Genomic DNA, 18,380 nt, shown 5'->3' with positions numbered 1-18,380 from the left:
TTATTTCCTGGAATGTACGCTTTAGTCTTAAGTAGAATTTAGATCTCTTCGAAGAAACATGAAGTTTCACTGAGATCCTACATGTTTGTGTTCGTTTTTAAATTAAATTTCTAAGTTTAATTAGTATAAAATTCAGAAAAAATATTCAGTTAGGCTTCCGCTTTTCCAAATCCGAATTGCTGGGCCTTACGCTTAACCCCTGCCATCAGATTTTGTACAGCCACCTTGTCCACCTTCTTCGCCGCAGAAAGCCAGTTTGCCTTGAACTGCTGCTCGTCCTTAGCAGTTTTTTTTTGTCTTCTTTAAGTTCCGCTTGACAATAGCCCAGTATTCTCAATTGGGCGGAGCTCTGGCGTGTTGGGAGAGTTCTTGTCCTTGGGAACCACCTGCACGTTGTTGGCGGCGTACCACCGTAATGGCAAGATTCCAAATCCGGCCAAAACAGTACGGAACAACCTTGTTTTTTCAGGAAAGGCAGCTGACGTTTATTCAAACACTCTTTCACGTAAATTTCTTGGTTGACAGTCCCGGAAGCTATTAAAATGCTGCAATTCAAGCCACAGGTACAGATGGCTTGCCAAACCAGATATTTCTTCGCGAACTTTGACAGTTTCATGTGCTTGAAAATATCTGCTACCTTTTCCCTTCCTTTTGCCGTATAAAACTCCTGTCCCGGGAGCTGCTTGTAGTCGGCTTTGACGTAGGTTTCGTCGTCCATTACCACGCAGTCAAACTTCGTCAGCATCGACGTGTACAGCCTTCGGGATCGCGCTTTGGCCGCCGTATTAGGGGTTAGGGTTTCGCTTGAAACTACGGTCAACTCTCTTTGTCGTCTCAGCTGCTTCCGGTTTTCGATTTCCCCCCGATCCAGACTTCCTGGGTGTCGACAACACTTTAATTACATTTGTAACGGTTGATTTAGCGATTTTGCCAGCTTTGCATGCGAGTAGCTCGGATTTTCGCGATGCGCGAGCTAAATTTTGATACGCTGCTCTTTTTCCCTGGACGGCATTTTGACAACTGAAGAGTGAATTCCAAAATCAAAATAGGAGCAACATTCTACACACACACCTTCAAAATGAGGGGTGTTCAGGTTTTTTAAATGCAAAATTGAAAGAAATACGTCAAGTTGATATTGACCAAATTTCGACCGTATCACCTTTTAATGACAGTTAAATATAACTGTAAGTATACAGAAAGTAAACCTGAAGGAAGATATCTCTGGCAAGGCAATGGGGATTGCAAGGCGGATAAGAGCGCCGATATACCGAGAATTATGATGATGGCAGCTGCCAGTCGAAGATCTTCCAAAACCGAGAGAATTATCGTTTCTGTGACAAGGTAAATCCAGTCGATCAGTCCCATCCGTTCAACTGCTTCCATTAGGGTAAACATGTCCGCTAAAACAGCAACGTTGGACATTTGATGTTGAACAGGATGGCGTCCATATAGTTTCTAAAGAGTAAAAATCAAAGTAAGAAATATGTATCTCTTTTTTGAATAAAAAAAACTAATCACTGATCGGAAATGCTCATCCAGAGTACAGCCAGTGTTGCTCCAGGATCGATTCTGAAAAGAACAGCAAATGATGAACACCCAAATCTTGATCGGATGTTCCTTCTGAAGCTCTTCCAGAGTCGATCGGTAGAATTTCTCCGGGACGCAACCCTTGGTCATGTTTTTCTTCAACTCGTGTCACAACAAATGCATTTTTTCATAAGCGTTTCTTGAAGGAATAAGGTGGGATTTTCCCTGCTGCTCGTTACCACACCTCGATGTTATGGCGTAGTTCTTTCAGCTCCTTAATTGAATCCTTTAAATTTGTACCTACCATAGTTTGATAAACCGAAGCGGCAAAGCTAACACCTAATACTATCGAAGGAAATATCCATATTCAATTTTTCGACCGGAAATTTTACGAAAGCAATTTTTTTTCTCTCACGACAAGTTTGTTATCTTTGTCAGGCCACGGACACCAAACTTAAATGGCGATTGGGGAATATTTTCCCAACATCGTTGCCACAGAATGAGAATCCTTTTGCCATGGGTAAACACCAGCAGCCTGCTGCTGAGGGCACACTAACTTTAATTATGTACATGTAGAGTTTGGATGTGTTTGTAGTTTATTCAAGTATAACGCAATCAACCATGAAAATATAGTTGAATATACTATATTTATGGTTCAATGCCTAGAATCAATTAATGAATTAATTATACCACTACGGTTGGATATATCATTTTTATAGTAAAATGTGCGAGATCAACCAGAAATCTACTGTTGAATCAGTTATATTTATAGTTGAATGCCTGAAGTGAATCATACAATTGAAGTTGAATTTATCATATTTACAGTTGTATGAAATATACTACAACAGTTCAATCCATTATATTAATATTTGATTGAATAAGGACAATCAGCAGTTTGTAGTTGAGTCTATCATATTTATAGTTGTATGCGAAAAAACCAACCACACTTTGATTGGTATAACGAGCTGAAATAATTGGATTAACAGTAGCCTTTTTGCTCCGTGAGTAGGCTCCATATATTGCAATTTCATATAACGCATTGCTCTTATGAGAAAAAATTAACAAAATCATCTCATATTTTACACTGTTACCCGAAATTAATCCAAAAGATGTATGGAGCTATATAAGTCCACCATATCAAGTGTTTGAAGAATGCAATATCTCCGAACTTAGAAGTCATTGAAAAATGACAAAATACTGATTGTTAAGATTTTATTAAAATCAATCGATTGTTATTTTTGATGTTTCTTCACTTTGTAATGTCATATTGCAACATTCCGAGATATTTTTTTATTCACAAGTAGTTTTATTAAGGCATTTAATTCAAAAAGTTTTTATGTGCGGAGTATTCATTTCACTTTTGTGTGGTGTAAGTAAGAGGGGGGTCGTAATCGGGGGGCCGTTTTGATGTTTTTATCGGTAGAACCAATTTATTTCACTGCTGTCCGCTGTTAATTTAAAAAATACTACGAACTACGAATACTAAAAAAATACTACGAAAACTTGGGATCACAATAGAATTGCTCCTTGACCTGTCCAGAGGACTCACACCTACTTGAACCAATTTTCCTTCAAGAGGTGTCTTACCGTAATTGGTATAACAGTTTGACACCTTTTATTTCAGCAAAACTCAATAAATTGCTATTATGGCTCTGATTAAAGTTTGTATACGTAACCAATTCCACATTGGTTGACCGAGTCTCGACGTTATTTGAAATGAGTCTGTTGAAAACCGCAAGATGATTCGAGCTAAGACAAAAAAGTTCTAAGTCTTAGAAGAAAGGTATTTTCGAAGGAATTAATTAGCATGACAAAGATTTGTCAATGAAAAAAGACAGAAAATAAATAAAGGAATTTAAAATATCAAGTGCTTATCCAAAACATCATCTATTTAAATAAACTTTCCATTGATCGTTTAACTGTATTTCAAACTTAATTTTTTTCATCTCTTTCCAACATCCGATTCATTCACTGCATGGGCTGCATAAATAAATGCATTGTCGGACGCAATTTCCCACTACCCAGCGAGCCGGCTAAAGAAAGAAATCAAACAACACGAGGGCATCCTGTATCCGGATGTGGCTTTTTTACCTGCTGAACTGAACCAGGAGGGCAGGATGCAATACCCGTCTTCGCTGCAATATTATGAACAGGTTTGTACATAGACTTGCATTACAAAGCTGCTTGAGGAACAGAATCATCTGAATCTGAAATAAAAAAAAACAGTTATTTTTTAAGTTTAAAACCAATAGTTAAGATATGATAAATTTTGATTGAAGAAAAAATCTCAAACTCGAACTTCAAAGATAAAAACAGGGCGAACCAAATCCGTACCGAACCCGAATTTTTAATTTCAAAATTGAAATTAAGATATGTGTTGTCGATAAATTGTAGGTAGGGCAAAGTAATCAAAATTTTAGAGATAATTGTCAATATCACTTTATTTTCTAGTTTGGATTTTTACCAGCTTACAGTCTCAGTCTGTGGAAATCAAATATGCAATAATTAGGCTAAATCTTATATAAAAAATTATGCTATTTTGTGAACCAGGCCTTAGGAAAAAGTAGTTCCAAAGTTTTCTGTCGGTTTCCTATTTTAAAGAAATTTTTGAAGAATGCCTTATTTTTCGAAATTTATTTTCTACCCACCTACAGTGTAGTAGTTTGTAGCCTCTTGCAAGCCACTTTATTGTAAACAAAATAACCAACACTTAAACCTGCCAAGAATGTCAAGGTGTGTTTGATGCGGCCCAGCATAAAAGGGAACTGGCAACATAAAGTTGATAATATGTTGTGGAAGGTGCCTTGGAATAATTTCGTTGTCTGCTGACTGGAGAGACCCCCAGCAGTAGGAAGGTTTTCTTTTCTGTTCTTTTTTTTTGAAATTTAAGTTTTTGCTTTCCACAAAACTCACCCGTCCACTTTTAATCGATGAATGGCAGATGTTTTTCGTGTTTCTGTCTCCGAAAACATAGCTTTTTCTTTTCGTTTTTTTTTGTTGGTTGGGGAAATTCCTTTCATGGTCTGACTGCCAGGATTCTTTCGCGTGACTTTGTAGTTTGTTTTTATTCTCTGTGTTTTCAGGCTTTTTTTTGGTAGCCGGAAACTTGAAAATTGGTTGTGGTTCGTTAAACGTAACGCTCTGTAATTTTAATCAGGTTATTGAAATTTTCATAAAAGAATCTCGTTTTGAGGAATTTGTCTCTTTGTCAAAAGTAAGATGGTCCCATAAAAAATCTAATTTTTCAAGTTTACATTGACAAAATATGTTATTAATAAATAAGTATTTTTTAAAAAGACTTTCTAATATTTTTTATTTCTTTTTACACAGCATGATCGAACACATACGTTTCCAACATATTGTGTGGAAATCAAGCCGAAACAGGGATGGTCTTTCAGCGAGCAATTCTTCGAGGACAACTTCATCCAGCTAGAGTCACTTCTTCCCGCAGATTTAGGAACGGCACCCGGAAAATGTCGGTTCTGTTTGTATCAGTATTTAAAGGTGAGTCAAGCGCAAAATAATTTAAAAATTGAATTATACTGATAATTTTTTTTACTTTAGCTCAGAAAAAAGTCCATTCCCAAAGTGAGCAAGTATTGTCCATTGGATTTGTTTTCCGGGTGAGTTTTAAATTTTTTAAATTAAACTATTTTCAAAACTGTCAAATTTAAAATAATGCGCAATCAAATGTATCGACAATTTAGGATTAGGTAATGGACCAATTCTTTTCTTAAATTTTTAAAAAGAGCGAATTCTGTTCAAATATTTGTCGTTATGTGACCACGATTTAAAAATCAATGACAATCAGGTGACTGTTCATCTCATGTGTCTCAATTTTTTTATACTAATTATGTTTCTAGGATTTGACCTTTCTGACTAAAAACGCTTATCTTTTTTGTGTATTAAACGATTTTCATAAAACTGAATGTTTCTAGAAACTTGAAAGTAACTAAAGTATGGATAACTAAGTTATCCATAGTCGCAAAAAATAGCAACAACAGAGATCAGAAAAAGGCTGTAGATCATCTGTTTAATGCTACAAAAATCCATGAGTAAGCTGAAGTTCAGGCAATCAATTGTCAAAGTTGTTTCAGCCACAGTAGAAAGATTTTAAATAAATTAAAGAGTTAACGACATTTTGAGATCGAACGATTCCTGAAATACAAAACACAGATTTTTAGTCCGATTTTTCGAAGGAAACTGTTTTTATCCACCTTTTTGTCGATCTACATTTTCTCAGATTATTTCTGCTAAGGTTCGCCGAACGACTGTTTTCATAAATAGAAACAGAAAGGGAATATTGAAAAAAGATCTCCATAGTAAAAAAAATACTGTGTGGAATAACATTTCGTGATACTTTAATTTTAAATAGAAAATCTTGCGTATGTACCTCAGTTCAAAATTATCTTAAAAAATATAGATGATTTTTTTTTTCCTTTTTTCTCAGGGATTTTGTGGATCTAGTCCAGGAAGTTCAGAAACACAAAGCGAGTTGTCGACGACACTTTCTCTGTTCGAACACGCGGGTCAGGAGGCAAGCCTCCTAAGCCACGTGTAGGACTCAGACTCCTCCAAACTCTCAAGTAGTGTTGACTTAAGTCACCACTTAGCGCAACTACTCAATTTTCAAGTCGGGTGCTTTACTCCCCGAAGCGCAAATCGAGCTGTAGCAATTCCCGAAACGCGTGTCGAACCCTGACACCTCCGGCATACTGTGCCTCATAAAAACTGACGTGTTTAACACGTCCCTAAATGATTGACCCACCATTGGCCACCACTTTGCGCATCTACTCGTTTTGCGAGTCGGGTCTATACCCACCGGAACGCAAAACGAGTTGGCAATCGCTCTCCCTCCGGTCACATCCGCATTTCAGGCCATGAATCCCTGAACGCGTGTTGGACCCTCAACCTCACACCCGAGTACTGGTACCTAAGTACCCTCGTGCACCACTTCTTCCGCGCGGGTTTCGCAGACCCGTCAACGGCCTCTAGTGGGTTTATTTAGTGATAGCTCTCTTGGCCGTACATCTACAATACGCCGGACTTGCAGACACGTTTTCGGCCTGGACCACGAGGAGGTGGAACTACCAGCCCAGAGCGGACGATGTAGAATGATTTCGGCGTCGGGGAGCTTCTGAGTAGTGTGCGTCTGATCCCTTGATCGAAGCTTTAAAGATACGGTATCATCTACTGCGTAGTGGAGGTCATGGGTGCGCCGCGAACGTGTGTAGGATATGCCATCGCCGGGGAGTATCCGTGTAGTGCCGCTTCCTACGGGAGAAACTGCGGGGATAAGACAATACCTTTATCGCAGCGGATCTCGTAGGAAGGGTCATTGTCGGGGAATACCTAAGGGAGAGAGGTTCTCGATGCCGTCAGAATGTCGTCACTGTCGGGAAACATCCGAGTCGTAGCGTCGTTCGCAGCGCGCCCATGACCTCCATTACGCGGAAGATGATGCCTTATCTTTATAGTTTCGGTCGAGGGATCGGACGCACATTATTCAGAAGCTCCCTGACGACGAAGACATTCTACACCGTTCGCGGACTGCCGTTGACTCCAGCTTCTACGCAGTGCAGTCATGATCCGGGACGTCCGGAACGTGTATCGTGACTGGCGTGAGTCCAGAACAAGCTGCTTTAGATCTGGCATACAACGGGCGGAAAAATCCGCGGGGCCAAAAAATTCTAGGGTTTTCAGCCAAAGGGAGATAACAAGACCGGAGAACGGTCGGAGTAGACCGACTCCAATAGATGGGGAGCTGTCGAGTAGAGTGCGTCCGACCCCACGCTTTGAAGCTATAGAGATAAGGCAACTTCTTCTGCGTAGCGGATGCCGTGGGTACGCCGCGTTTGTGCGTAGGATGCTCCACCTTCGGGTAGTATCCGAGTAGTGCGGTTCCCAACGGCTGAAGCTACAGGGATAAGACTATACCTTCTTCACATTGGAAATTGTTGGGAAATACTTACTGGTAGAGTGGCACTCGACGTCGGGCGAGTCATTCGAGTCAGTGTAGGATGACGTCTTCGTAGAGAATCATCCGAGTAGTTGCGTTAAGTCCCGCGCGTGTTCTGTGACTAGGGATAAGAGGCCGGGCCTCGTTAGTCGTTAGAGGAGGGGTTGGATCTATGGTCGTAAGAGGAGAGATCAGGCCTCAGGGGCCACAGTCGCGAATAAGAGAGGTTTGTGTAGCAACCTTGAATCATTGCGAGGAGATGACGGTTCTCGAGTCGTTAGAGAAACAGTTCGAGGTGGAGCTTAGGGAGTAGAAGGTATATACGGAGTATATCATGAATCTTCCTATTGTACCCATGGACCTAGAGTAGCAAACTGGGGGATGCGATGGCCGCCGTGCCTTGAGATACAATTCGTAAACCGCGATTTACCAACTTATAAAAACAAGGGGGCGAGTTGATATTGTCGTTAGGCCGAATGAACATTCTTCGACGCCAAGACGAATGGGCGGAAGGCCACTAGGCCGTAGGTTATTCAGTCCAAGACTGCCGTCTATTCGACCTTGTATTCTTTCGGCCTAACTATCTTTCGATCCAACATACATGTAGGCTAATGTCAAAGAATGCCATTCGTCTCAACGTCCATTTGGACTTAATTCGGTCTTGCGCCCATTCAGCCTAGCGTCGAAGAATATCCATTTACTCTTACGACCAATTCGGCTCTTACGATCAATTCGGCTGGATAACGTTGTACCGTATGAATCATTCGTCCAGATAATTTATTCGGCCTAACGTCGAAAGACCTTCGGCAGAATGGCCTCCTGCTTAAAGAGTTTCGGTCGAGTCTCCCAGCGTAACATTAATCTGTTTTTATAAGCGATAGCTAACTTTGATCTAATAACGAATTTAGTGAGCGCCGCTAGCTTTACAGTTAGCGTTACCCACCACTGCATGTAATGTTAAACTCGCTCCAAAAAAATCCACTCGGCCATAGAGTTTGAAAAAAACATACTTTCTGCATGTTAAGACTGAGAGGAACTTAGAATCGTACAAAATAAGTATTGAAACAGCCATACATTTCTTTAAGTGATTATTACGATCTTGAACGAACTTGTTCTGTCCATTTTTAACTTGAGTTTTTTAGGTAGTGGCAAAGCAACACTTATTTGAACAAAAAAGTAGGTTTTTAATACTGCTTTGCAAAAAAATTTTAGATATTCTTGAGCTCAAAAGGAATCCAAACCCGTTTGATACTATTTTTGGTTTCTAATTACTTAAGGCGGTCTACTGTTAATCTTATCTTTTTGGTTTCCGAGGCAAAAGATTGCCATTGATATGAATCGTGGAATAGAGATGGTTACTCTAGGGAAAAAACTACAGTGAATATTAATTTTTAGACAATATGCTCTGTGGTGCAATAGAGTTGAAAAAAAAAATGCAATCGAATCGGATGAACGATCGACTCTTAATGTGTTAGTAAAGAAATTAAGGACCGCGAAGAAATCTATGTCCGAAAACACCAAAATTTGGCATTCTCTAACTCAGAAACGATTGGATCAAATTCCACAAATTTAGTATCAAGGAGTTATCGAAAGTGTTGTACACAATTATGTAGAATAAAGTTTCTTAATAAAATGTATCACATTTGAGTTATGCTTCTCAGTAGAGCGCTTTCGGGTAAAGCAAAAAAATTAAAAATCGCGTAGTTGGTCCGCAATGTTTAACTTAAAGAGAAAAGATTAAAAGGCAGAAAAAATAAAACGAGCTTTATGACTCTTAAACTTTTTAATCCTGGGAAACGCCAAAAGAAATATTTTATTATTAAAATCCTTCAGGTCATATTTTAAGAGAATTCAAGGAAATTAATAAAAAAAATATGTAGAAAAAGCACCTGACTGTGGATTTGAACCCGCAATTTCTGACATTCTAGACCAGTGGTCGGCAACCTTTTGAGCCAGAAGAGCCGAGAATTAAAATTTTTCAAAATTTCAATGCTCGAAAGAGCCACATTTGTTAGTTGCAATCAAATGCCTATGTAAAACTTCTTAATTTTTCTATTCCCAATTTCTATTAACAATCCTTAATAACTCAAGGTTTTCATGCTTTGTCTTCAGAAGCTCTAGTTTTTGAAAACCAAGGATTGATTCATAAGATAACTTTAAAAATTCATTTAAATTTTTTCTATTATACTGTAAAATTTTATTCTGTTTTCCAAACTGAATCATGAATTAGCATGCTCTAAAATCACAATTGACTTTTCTTTGTGTTCTTTGCCCTCATTCAGTTTAAATTGAAAATTTGATAAAATTTATGTGCATGTTGAAACAATTTTTTTATATTTATTTATAAGCATAAAAAATGACTAACTGTGGTCAACCACATGGTTGCTAAAAAACTAGAATCTTCAATATAAAGGACTCAGAAATGTCTTGTGAAACCAAAATATTTAGTGAAGCATATTTTGAAAAAAAGTTGTGAATAAATTCCTTCGATAAAATACCTATTACAATACTGTTATGTATTTTGTTTGAGAAAACTTATATGATTATTGCGATTTTTTTTTTGTAAAATGTAAGAAACTGATATAAAAAAAAACAAAAAAAAATCTTTTTCTACCTATGAAGTTAAATTCTCAACTTTTTTCTTTTGATCCTAAAGTTCTTCATATTTAAAGTGCTACACGAAAGTCTATAGAACTTCACAATAGACACCAAAGAGTCTTTAGAGTGTCTTGAAAGGTTCTCATTCATGTCTCGTGAGTTTGAAGCTAGTTTGAAAACAACATCGAAAGATTTAAAAAAAAGTCGAACAAATCTTCAAAGAATGGGCTCGAATAAGTTCAAACTTCTCTGGGAAAGTTCAAAAAGAGTCTCGAAAATTCCTAAAAGAGTCTCAAAAATTCTTAAAAGAGTCTCAGAACAGTTGTCAAGGTGTCTCCAAAATACCTAGAGTCTTGAAGAGTCCTGAAAGAACGGTTAAAGAGTCTCAGAAGAGTTTTGAAACAGCCTCAAAACAGTCAGAAAAATCTCGAAACAATCTTGTAAAAATTTGAAAGAGTCCCTAAATTATCCTTTAGAGTCTCAAAAGAGTCTGAAAATAGCCTAATAAAACGCTTGAAAGTGTCTAATAAAGTCAAAAGAAACTTAAAAGAGTTTCAACAAGGGCTTTTTTCTTCTCTTGTCTTAATGGGGCTTATGCATCACGAAATTTTACTTCTTCGTTCTGACTCTAGAAAATGTTATGTTTATTTTCAAACTTAAATTTACTAGTCATACTTGTTATTTTAATTTTATACAATAAAAACTGCTTCTCGTCAAAGTTGGTTATATTTTTTCAAATTGGTATTCATACCTGAAATTTTCTGACAAAAAAGTGATTTGTATCAGGTTTTTTACATGGTAAGGCTTATGGGTTGGATTAGCACAGTTTTAAGTAGGTATAAATTTAACTGAAATATTATTTGAAATTGACGTTAAAGAGCCCCAACTTCTCATCCAAAGAGCCGCAGGTTGCCAATTTCTGTTCTAGACCAACGCTCTACCGACTTTGCTATTTACAAGAGATTTCAGTTTCAAATTCATGATGTAGAAATAATAAAAATAATACACTACAAACTGTTTGTAATAAATTTTGTTATACTAGGACAGAAGTCAAATCGAAAATTATTTTAATGTTTAATTCATTTCATTATCTATCCAAAAAGCATACGCATTTTTATGAAAACTATTTTAACAATTTTTTTCATACACAAGTTTTGAAATGACTTGATTCAGTGATAGAAACTATAAATTTTATTTTATATTTATTAACTATTTCAGCAAGCCCATCCGCATGCTGCACGCCATCAAGGGTCTCATCGGTGCGCCGCAGAACAATTTCAGGCTGTCCAAAAATGGGCGCATCGTGTACGACGAATCCCGGGAGAAATCGGTCTTTAATCGGATTCTGAAGGAGATTTTCCAACGGGATGGACGCAGTAAGGAAGAGTAAGTAAGCTGCTGTTTTGAGCTATTCGGATTCGGGTTGTTGGATATGTGTTTTGAATTAATCTCTTTTTTCGTTTCTTTCCCTTTCCATTCTTCCGGGTTTAGACGGAAAACTATTTTCATGAATCTGATAAAGGAAATTCTGCTGAAGGATTTCTCCACCCAAAGTGAGCCGGACGATCGAAAGCTGCTAGCAATACGAAAGAATCGAAAAAAGGTAGGATTGAAATCCAAACCCAACCTTTTGAGATGTTTTGAATACATTGTTGTTGATGATAATATGGTTTTGTTTTCTTTTGCTCTTTTTTAGAAGGACAAAAATCTAATCCATAACCGCACGTGTACTCCCATAAACGATTGTTTTCTTCCGAAAAATTGTGTTCTTAAACAAATACTAGACGTTCAACTATTTGTGAAGGTATTTTTAAAACAAATTATTATTATAAAAAAAACAAGTTAATTTTTTTTTGAAATTTTAGTCATGCCTAGCCGATTCCAACAAATGTCAAAACCAAAAAGACATGTGTTTTCCGATCCAGGCTGAGTCGCTAAGCTATGTGGATGAGCTGCATGAGAAGTATTTGGACTATATCGATCAAATCCGTTGCTCAAGTATGGAAGACGATGATGACGGCGACGATGGAAGAAGCTGCATGATTTCAAATCCCGGCAAAGAAGCAGGAAGGTGTTCCAGTAATTTTACCGACTTCTACCTGAGCTCAGGTGAAAAATATCAGCTAGGGGCTACGGCAATGGACTGTTCGATTATGATAACCTTCCGAAGGTTGTCCGAACGGGAGGAAGAAAGGTCAGTACACATGAGATGAAAAGAAAATTTAAAGGCCAGGTTGTTTGTGATCCCGAGCAGGTGGTATCACGTTTCAGAGATTTAAATACCTGACTATGATTCATTCAGTTAGAAGAGCTTTGATAGATTTCCTCTCAAGCTCTCACTCTATTATTTCTTATGTGAAGTTTTATTATACAGTGCAACATAAAAAAATAAAAAACATCCTATCTCTTCGCTAGTTCTGAAATTCTCATGAAAACTTAAACACCTCCAGATGATCTTTTTCAGTAGAGGGTGTCCCACATCAAATTGCATCACATTAAAACGCTGTAGAAATAAGCTTGTGAATCGACTCTTTTTAAAAATTTCAAACAATGAACTTCAATCTATTAGTAATCTTCTGTTCCTTTAACTTAATTCAGCACCAACATGTGAAAAGGGTATAAAAGACAAAGTAAACAAATCCCGTTTTCGGTGGATTCAAATAGCCCAATATAAGCTCTACTTAACACAAAAACCGTTTTTAGTTTTTCAGTTTTCGTAAGATTTATAATGCAGTTTGAGTAAAGGATCTCTCCACAACAAAGCAAACGGTCTAGATCAGGGGTGAGCAACCTTTTGAAGCAACGGGCCACTTTTAATTTTTAATTCTTTCGGCGGGCCGCATCAAAATAAAAATTATATTATAATTATAAGAGATATTGAGCAAGGTTTCAAATAGTTATAACAAAATTTTTTTAACCAGATTTGTCAATGTTACAGTTTACATTTTTGATTCTAGAAAATATTTACAGATTTCATAAATATTAAATTCAATTTAGTCACCTCTGGGACAGGCTTTCAAGTCTGTCTCATTTTTAAGTTAAATGACTCCTTTTAATCAAAGTTTTGCATGATTTGCCAATGAAATTTCTGAAAATAGCATAACACATAACACAAGTTAACAATTTTTTGAGGTGCAAGGAATCTCAGAACTAATTTTGACTTATTCAGGGACGCTGAATCCAAACATGTATTCAATTAGTTTTTTTGTCAGCTCCAGTTTTCGAGATTACTTTAAAAACTAAGTAAAAAATTCGTTTTAATTTATGCCCTTTTTGACAAAACTGTTAAATACAAATACTTATTGACTCAATGATCAACTTTCAAAAAAAACCACGAGTAATTTTGAATTCTGAGAAAAAAAGATAAGGAAGTTTTCTTTTTGTTATCCAAACCAGCAAAAACTGGGAATTTATACGAAATTTTAAAGAAAAATCAAACTAAATTGAATCTTTGATATTTTTAAAACCGTAAGTCAAATCATTTCGCAGTTTTCAACAAACTTGCTAAAAAAATTTAAATCTTCAATTCAAGAACATTCTTTAATGAGGTCAGAATTGTTATCTTATTTTTTGAATTTCTATAAATTGTAGAATTCAATTTTTGAAAGCGTTGTATCTGTGAAACAAGAATATCTTGACAATATCTGAGTCCTTGATTGATAAATATACAACCCTTTTTGATTGAAAATCAGCTTTTTATTGATATGTTAGTTTATTGGTTTATCAGTTATAAAAGATCGATTTTACCCAAAATTGATCAATTTAAAAATTTCCACACGCCATATTACCGAAACAAGAAGCGATAGCCGAAATATGTGAAATGTTCTGAATAAAGGACGCCAAACTCTAACTAAATCAGTTGAAACATAGGCACCAACAATGCTGTTTCACTGTGTAATCGTTACAAACTTTTTGGTTTGATTCACAGAATTACAGATATTGTTTTTGTCGAGATATCAGAATTTTGCTGAGTTCTATCGATGTTAAAATCTATAATCGTTAGCCATGTTTTAATTATAAAATTTTCCTTATTTCTGCCATTAATCAAGAACAAAAATATTTCACTTTATCATACAATTTGAACTTTGTTTGAAACGATAAGTAAAAAGAACTCAATAAAAAGCTTAAATCCTAAAGTCAACAATACGGATGATTATGAGAAAAACTGCAAATTGCAAACAAGCGACGTTCGTGCATATCAAGTTAAAGATATATCATGTTTTTGGTATAGTAGGGACTGCTATTTTATGATAATTAACAATCTTTCGTAGAAAAAAATCGTGAAATAAACTTAATTTGAGATTAGCTCCGCGGGCCGCACAAACATGTCTTGAGGGCCGCAAGCGGCCCGCGGGCCGCGTGTTGCCCACCCCTGGTCTAGATGCAAAACATTAAAAGGGGAAAAATGCGGAAAACTATTCACTCACTCCTATAGCGATGACCATAAGCCTTTGTCAAAAAATAGGGGAAATTTTATTTCCATCTCACTCACACATATGAGACATACAGTACAAAGCAAATGGTGTATAAAAAATTTAGACGAATTTCATGCTCCAGTAATTGCGAGCTATTTTTTTCATGATACCACCGTCGTATCAATAAAAACATATTGAGAATGATCCTACGCACCGTTTTGACCATATAGACTTGCAAGATTCTTCGTTAAATTTAATTAGCGATTTGAAAAGATTGCAAATTTTTCAAACGCGTTTTTCTCGAAACGTCATAAAAGAACATAGACCCTTTTTACGTGTTGGTGCTGAATTCTAATTCAATGCCATATTCGTACAATCGTACATCAGGCCCAGATATACCTAAAAGAATTTGTACGACATATGAAAGCAGCTTCTTCAAGACAGAAATTCACTTTTTTTTGTCATTGCGGTTTTTTTTTATTTGTATTCAAAAATTTTCCAAAGCCATAACTAAACTGATTCAATTCTTTTATTTTAGATTGCCTCCAAGTGCTCGATCGCACATCGTCAGCCTCGAGTCGATGAGATTCCTGGTGAACGTGACCATCACCGATCTCGATGCCAAATCGCCGAACCACCACAAGAAGTACGTGGACCAGCTGCGGGATTCCGTCGGTGCGTACCGGGACTTTATGATTCGTCTTAGACGATGAATATCGATAGACAGAAAAACACCATGGAACCGGAAAAAAACATGTATTTTAATAGGTAGAGTAATTAATAGGTATTACTAATATTTATTCTAGTGATCTAATAGGAGCTTTTATCGGTATCGGGAGGAATAAATGTAACATAAAATTCGATTTAAGGTTTTGCCTTAAGTTTTTTTCAAACTATTTTCTTGTTTTTCATGTCCTAATCTAACATCATGCATCGATCAAAAATACTAGGTTTTGAATTAGTTTCACAATTTGTGCCAATTGATTCGCTGGTTCTTTGTTTTTTTTTTTCATAAATTTTATCAGTAATAAACGTAATAGTCTATATGCTTTAAGTGAAATTGTTCTCGATACCGTTAAATATTTTAATCGTATTTATGTCAAATAATCCGGGAAATGCGAACCATTTTAGCAAGAGAACCTAGAGAAAAGGTGTGAGGAGTATTTATAATATTTATTAACGTATTTGTGTAGTTATGAGCATAAAAAAGAACTGAGTGTTATGTTAGGTCGAATGCTGGATAGACAAAAAATCATACTTGACGAGGTTAAAATAGCTTACACCAACTAAAGAAATTTTAGATAAAGAGATTAAATAATAAAGTTTCGAAAAAAAATTAAAACAAGAACAAGAAGGTCCTGAATTTATGGAAAAACAGAAATAAATTGTTATCGACTCTATTCAATATATAGAAGTGAATAATTTGAAATAAAGTTATCTATGTTTGTACTGAAAATTTTTTTGCTTACTGTATCACTCGTCTTGTTATAGTATAAGCCAACAGACAAAACTTTGCTCAACTCTAACTAAGCAAAACTTTTCACTTCGGCTAGTTAAGTACACCGAGGCAAGTGCAAACGGATTTCACCATAGTTCAAATTTTGCATGCCCTAGAAAAATATATAAAGCTTCAAATATTGTTGCATCACTGCAAAAATTAATAAGTGTTGGTTAAAAGAAATGGCACTTATGTGAAAAAAAATACGTTTACACCTGTTTGACCCATTATACCTAAATTACTTTTTGGGACTCTAATTCTGCTGACTGTTGTTTTAAGCAAACCCTCTTCATTTAATAAGGTTTTACAGAATTTTGAATATCCGCTTCAGATACAGCACTTTGGAACTCATAATGTATGCATGCAAATAAACAAACAAACATGCATAGTAATTTTACTATTCATATCAAGCTCCTCGTGTGTACTAATCTTTATCATAACACATACTAGTTTCATCATGAAACATATCAATTTTACTAGGCACGAAGTAATACCATGCATCATTTCATTGACAATTTTACTAAAACGCAGTCGAATTTACTATGCTCAGCCAAATTGAGCACATGGTAAAATAGCTATGCGTAAGGTATTATAAACAACAAAACATTTTTGACTCAAAAATATAGCTGCCTGTTGTTCATTTAAACCACGGATTTAGTAGTTTTACTATGCTTTTTTTTGTGTGTAGCTTTCCTGACCATTCTAATATAATGCTGAAACATTTTTGAGATGAAATTTTGAATATCCGCTTCAGATACAGCACTTTGGATACCCCTTCTGACCATTCTAATATAATGCTGAAACATTTTTAAGATGAAACTCTAAAAGGCCTGATGTTACATGCCAAAAAGGTGCATTTGTACTTGAATGAATTTAAAAGAATGAATATTATTTTCACCACTTTTATGGTGTACTGAAAATTTCTCAAAAAAACTTTCACTTGAATAGCAATGAATTTCAAGGTTAAATTGAAAAAAAAAAACATTCTTTTCAGGTCTGGTACATACTTGAAATCGTATTTAAACAAACAGTACAGTGTTTTTAATGAATAATTTAAAGAAAGCTTTATCCACGTCAGATTGTTTGATTCGGTCAATAAAACAATTTCTAGAAGAAGAAATATTGGCCCTTATTCAGCGCCGCGTGTGACGTGAAGATAGTCGAGTCAGTCACCCAAGTCACTCTATTCCAGTAGTCGGTTCAGGTGAGGAACGTCACTTGGGATGAGTTCTTACCTTATTTTCGTAGTCACCGTGGATGAGAATCGTCGCATTCGGGTGACGATTTTAGGTGACAATTGTCGGTACCTTTTAGGTGGTGACGAGTGAGAAAAGAAATGAAAATAACGAAAATTACTGTAAAGCGGAGTTGTTAGCTGTTGAAATTCAATAAAATTTTAGAATCCAGAGAAATTATTAGCCCCCTCCTCCCTTCCTATATCCGCACTGTTTTTTAGTTGGTAACCACAGGTGGTAAATCCCGGTTTACGGATTGTATTCCAAGGCACGGCGAGCCACCGCGTCCCCCCAGTTTGCAATTCCGGGCCCATGAGTACATAAGACTCCCTGTATGCCTCCTACTCCCTAGTTCCTACCTCGAACTGTTTAACACACTATCCTTCAATAATGGGAGATCTATTCGCGCTAGTGCGCTCCAACGCAATACTCATAGACGAGACCACTTTCAGCAATACCTCTTATCATTACGACTCGAAATCTGAACTCTTCTCTAACGACTTGAGAACCAATTTTTCCTGCAGGCCTGATCTCTCCTTTTACGACTCGAGTTCCTACCTCTCTTTTTTTCGGCTCGAGGTTGACGTACACATACTTTTTCTCTGCACGACTCAAGATCTGACTTGAGATCTGACCTCTCCTCGTAATGACTCGAGGCAAACACTTATACCCCTCCTCTTGTTGAATAAAGGCCTGATCTCTCCTCTTGCGACTCGAGATCCGACCCCTTATCGTGAAGACTTGAGGTTAACTACACAAACCTCTCCTCCTGAAGACTCGAGGCCTGACCTATCCTCTAACGACTCGAAGCCCGACCTCTTATCTCCAAGATTCGAGGTTTGTCACCTTCATGCTCGTCGTGTGCCGATCGAGAGCAGCTTATCATAGACTCACGCTTGTCTCAGCAAACGCGCGAAACGAAACGCAACTAATCGGATGATTCTCAACGAAGACTTCATTCTAAATTCCTACTCGCATGGCTTACCCGTCGTCGAGCGCCACTCTACCCGTGGGTATTCCCCGACCGTGGAATAACTCTTTTCCAAACGATTTCCACCACGAAGCAGGTGAAGTCTTATACCCGAAGCTTCGATCGTTGGAAACCGCACTCCCCGAAGGTGGAGCATCCTAGGCACGAACGCGGCATA

At 36.8% G+C, this 18,380-nt stretch overlaps 1 protein-coding gene across 2 annotated transcripts in view; it reads left to right on the top strand.

The window, feature by feature from the left end:
- LOC129744391 (inositol-pentakisphosphate 2-kinase-like) overlaps positions 1-15,917 on the top strand; it is a 178,989-nt gene extending 163,072 nt beyond the window's left edge. For both annotated transcript variants that reach the window (XM_055736898.1, XM_055736897.1), the window contains exons 4-11: positions 3,553-3,680; positions 4,858-5,031; positions 5,092-5,150; positions 11,303-11,470; positions 11,576-11,687; positions 11,781-11,888; positions 11,950-12,278; positions 15,038-15,917. In XM_055736898.1, the coding sequence (XP_055592873.1) occupies positions 3,553-3,680; positions 4,858-5,031; positions 5,092-5,150; positions 11,303-11,470; positions 11,576-11,687; positions 11,781-11,888; positions 11,950-12,278; positions 15,038-15,212 (1,253 nt within the window). In that variant the 3' untranslated portion in view covers positions 15,213-15,917. The remainder of the gene's footprint in view (positions 1-3,552; positions 3,681-4,857; positions 5,032-5,091; positions 5,151-11,302; positions 11,471-11,575; positions 11,688-11,780; positions 11,889-11,949; positions 12,279-15,037) is intronic.
- Positions 15,918-18,380: the final 2,463 nt, after the last annotated feature.

Source organism: Uranotaenia lowii, chromosome 2, assembly GCF_029784155.1.
Source record: "Uranotaenia lowii strain MFRU-FL chromosome 2, ASM2978415v1, whole genome shotgun sequence".
NCBI lineage: Eukaryota > Metazoa > Arthropoda > Insecta > Diptera > Culicidae > Uranotaenia > Uranotaenia lowii.
The sequence above is the reverse complement of the archived record's forward strand: the minus strand, read 5'-3'. Positions and strand labels throughout refer to the sequence as shown.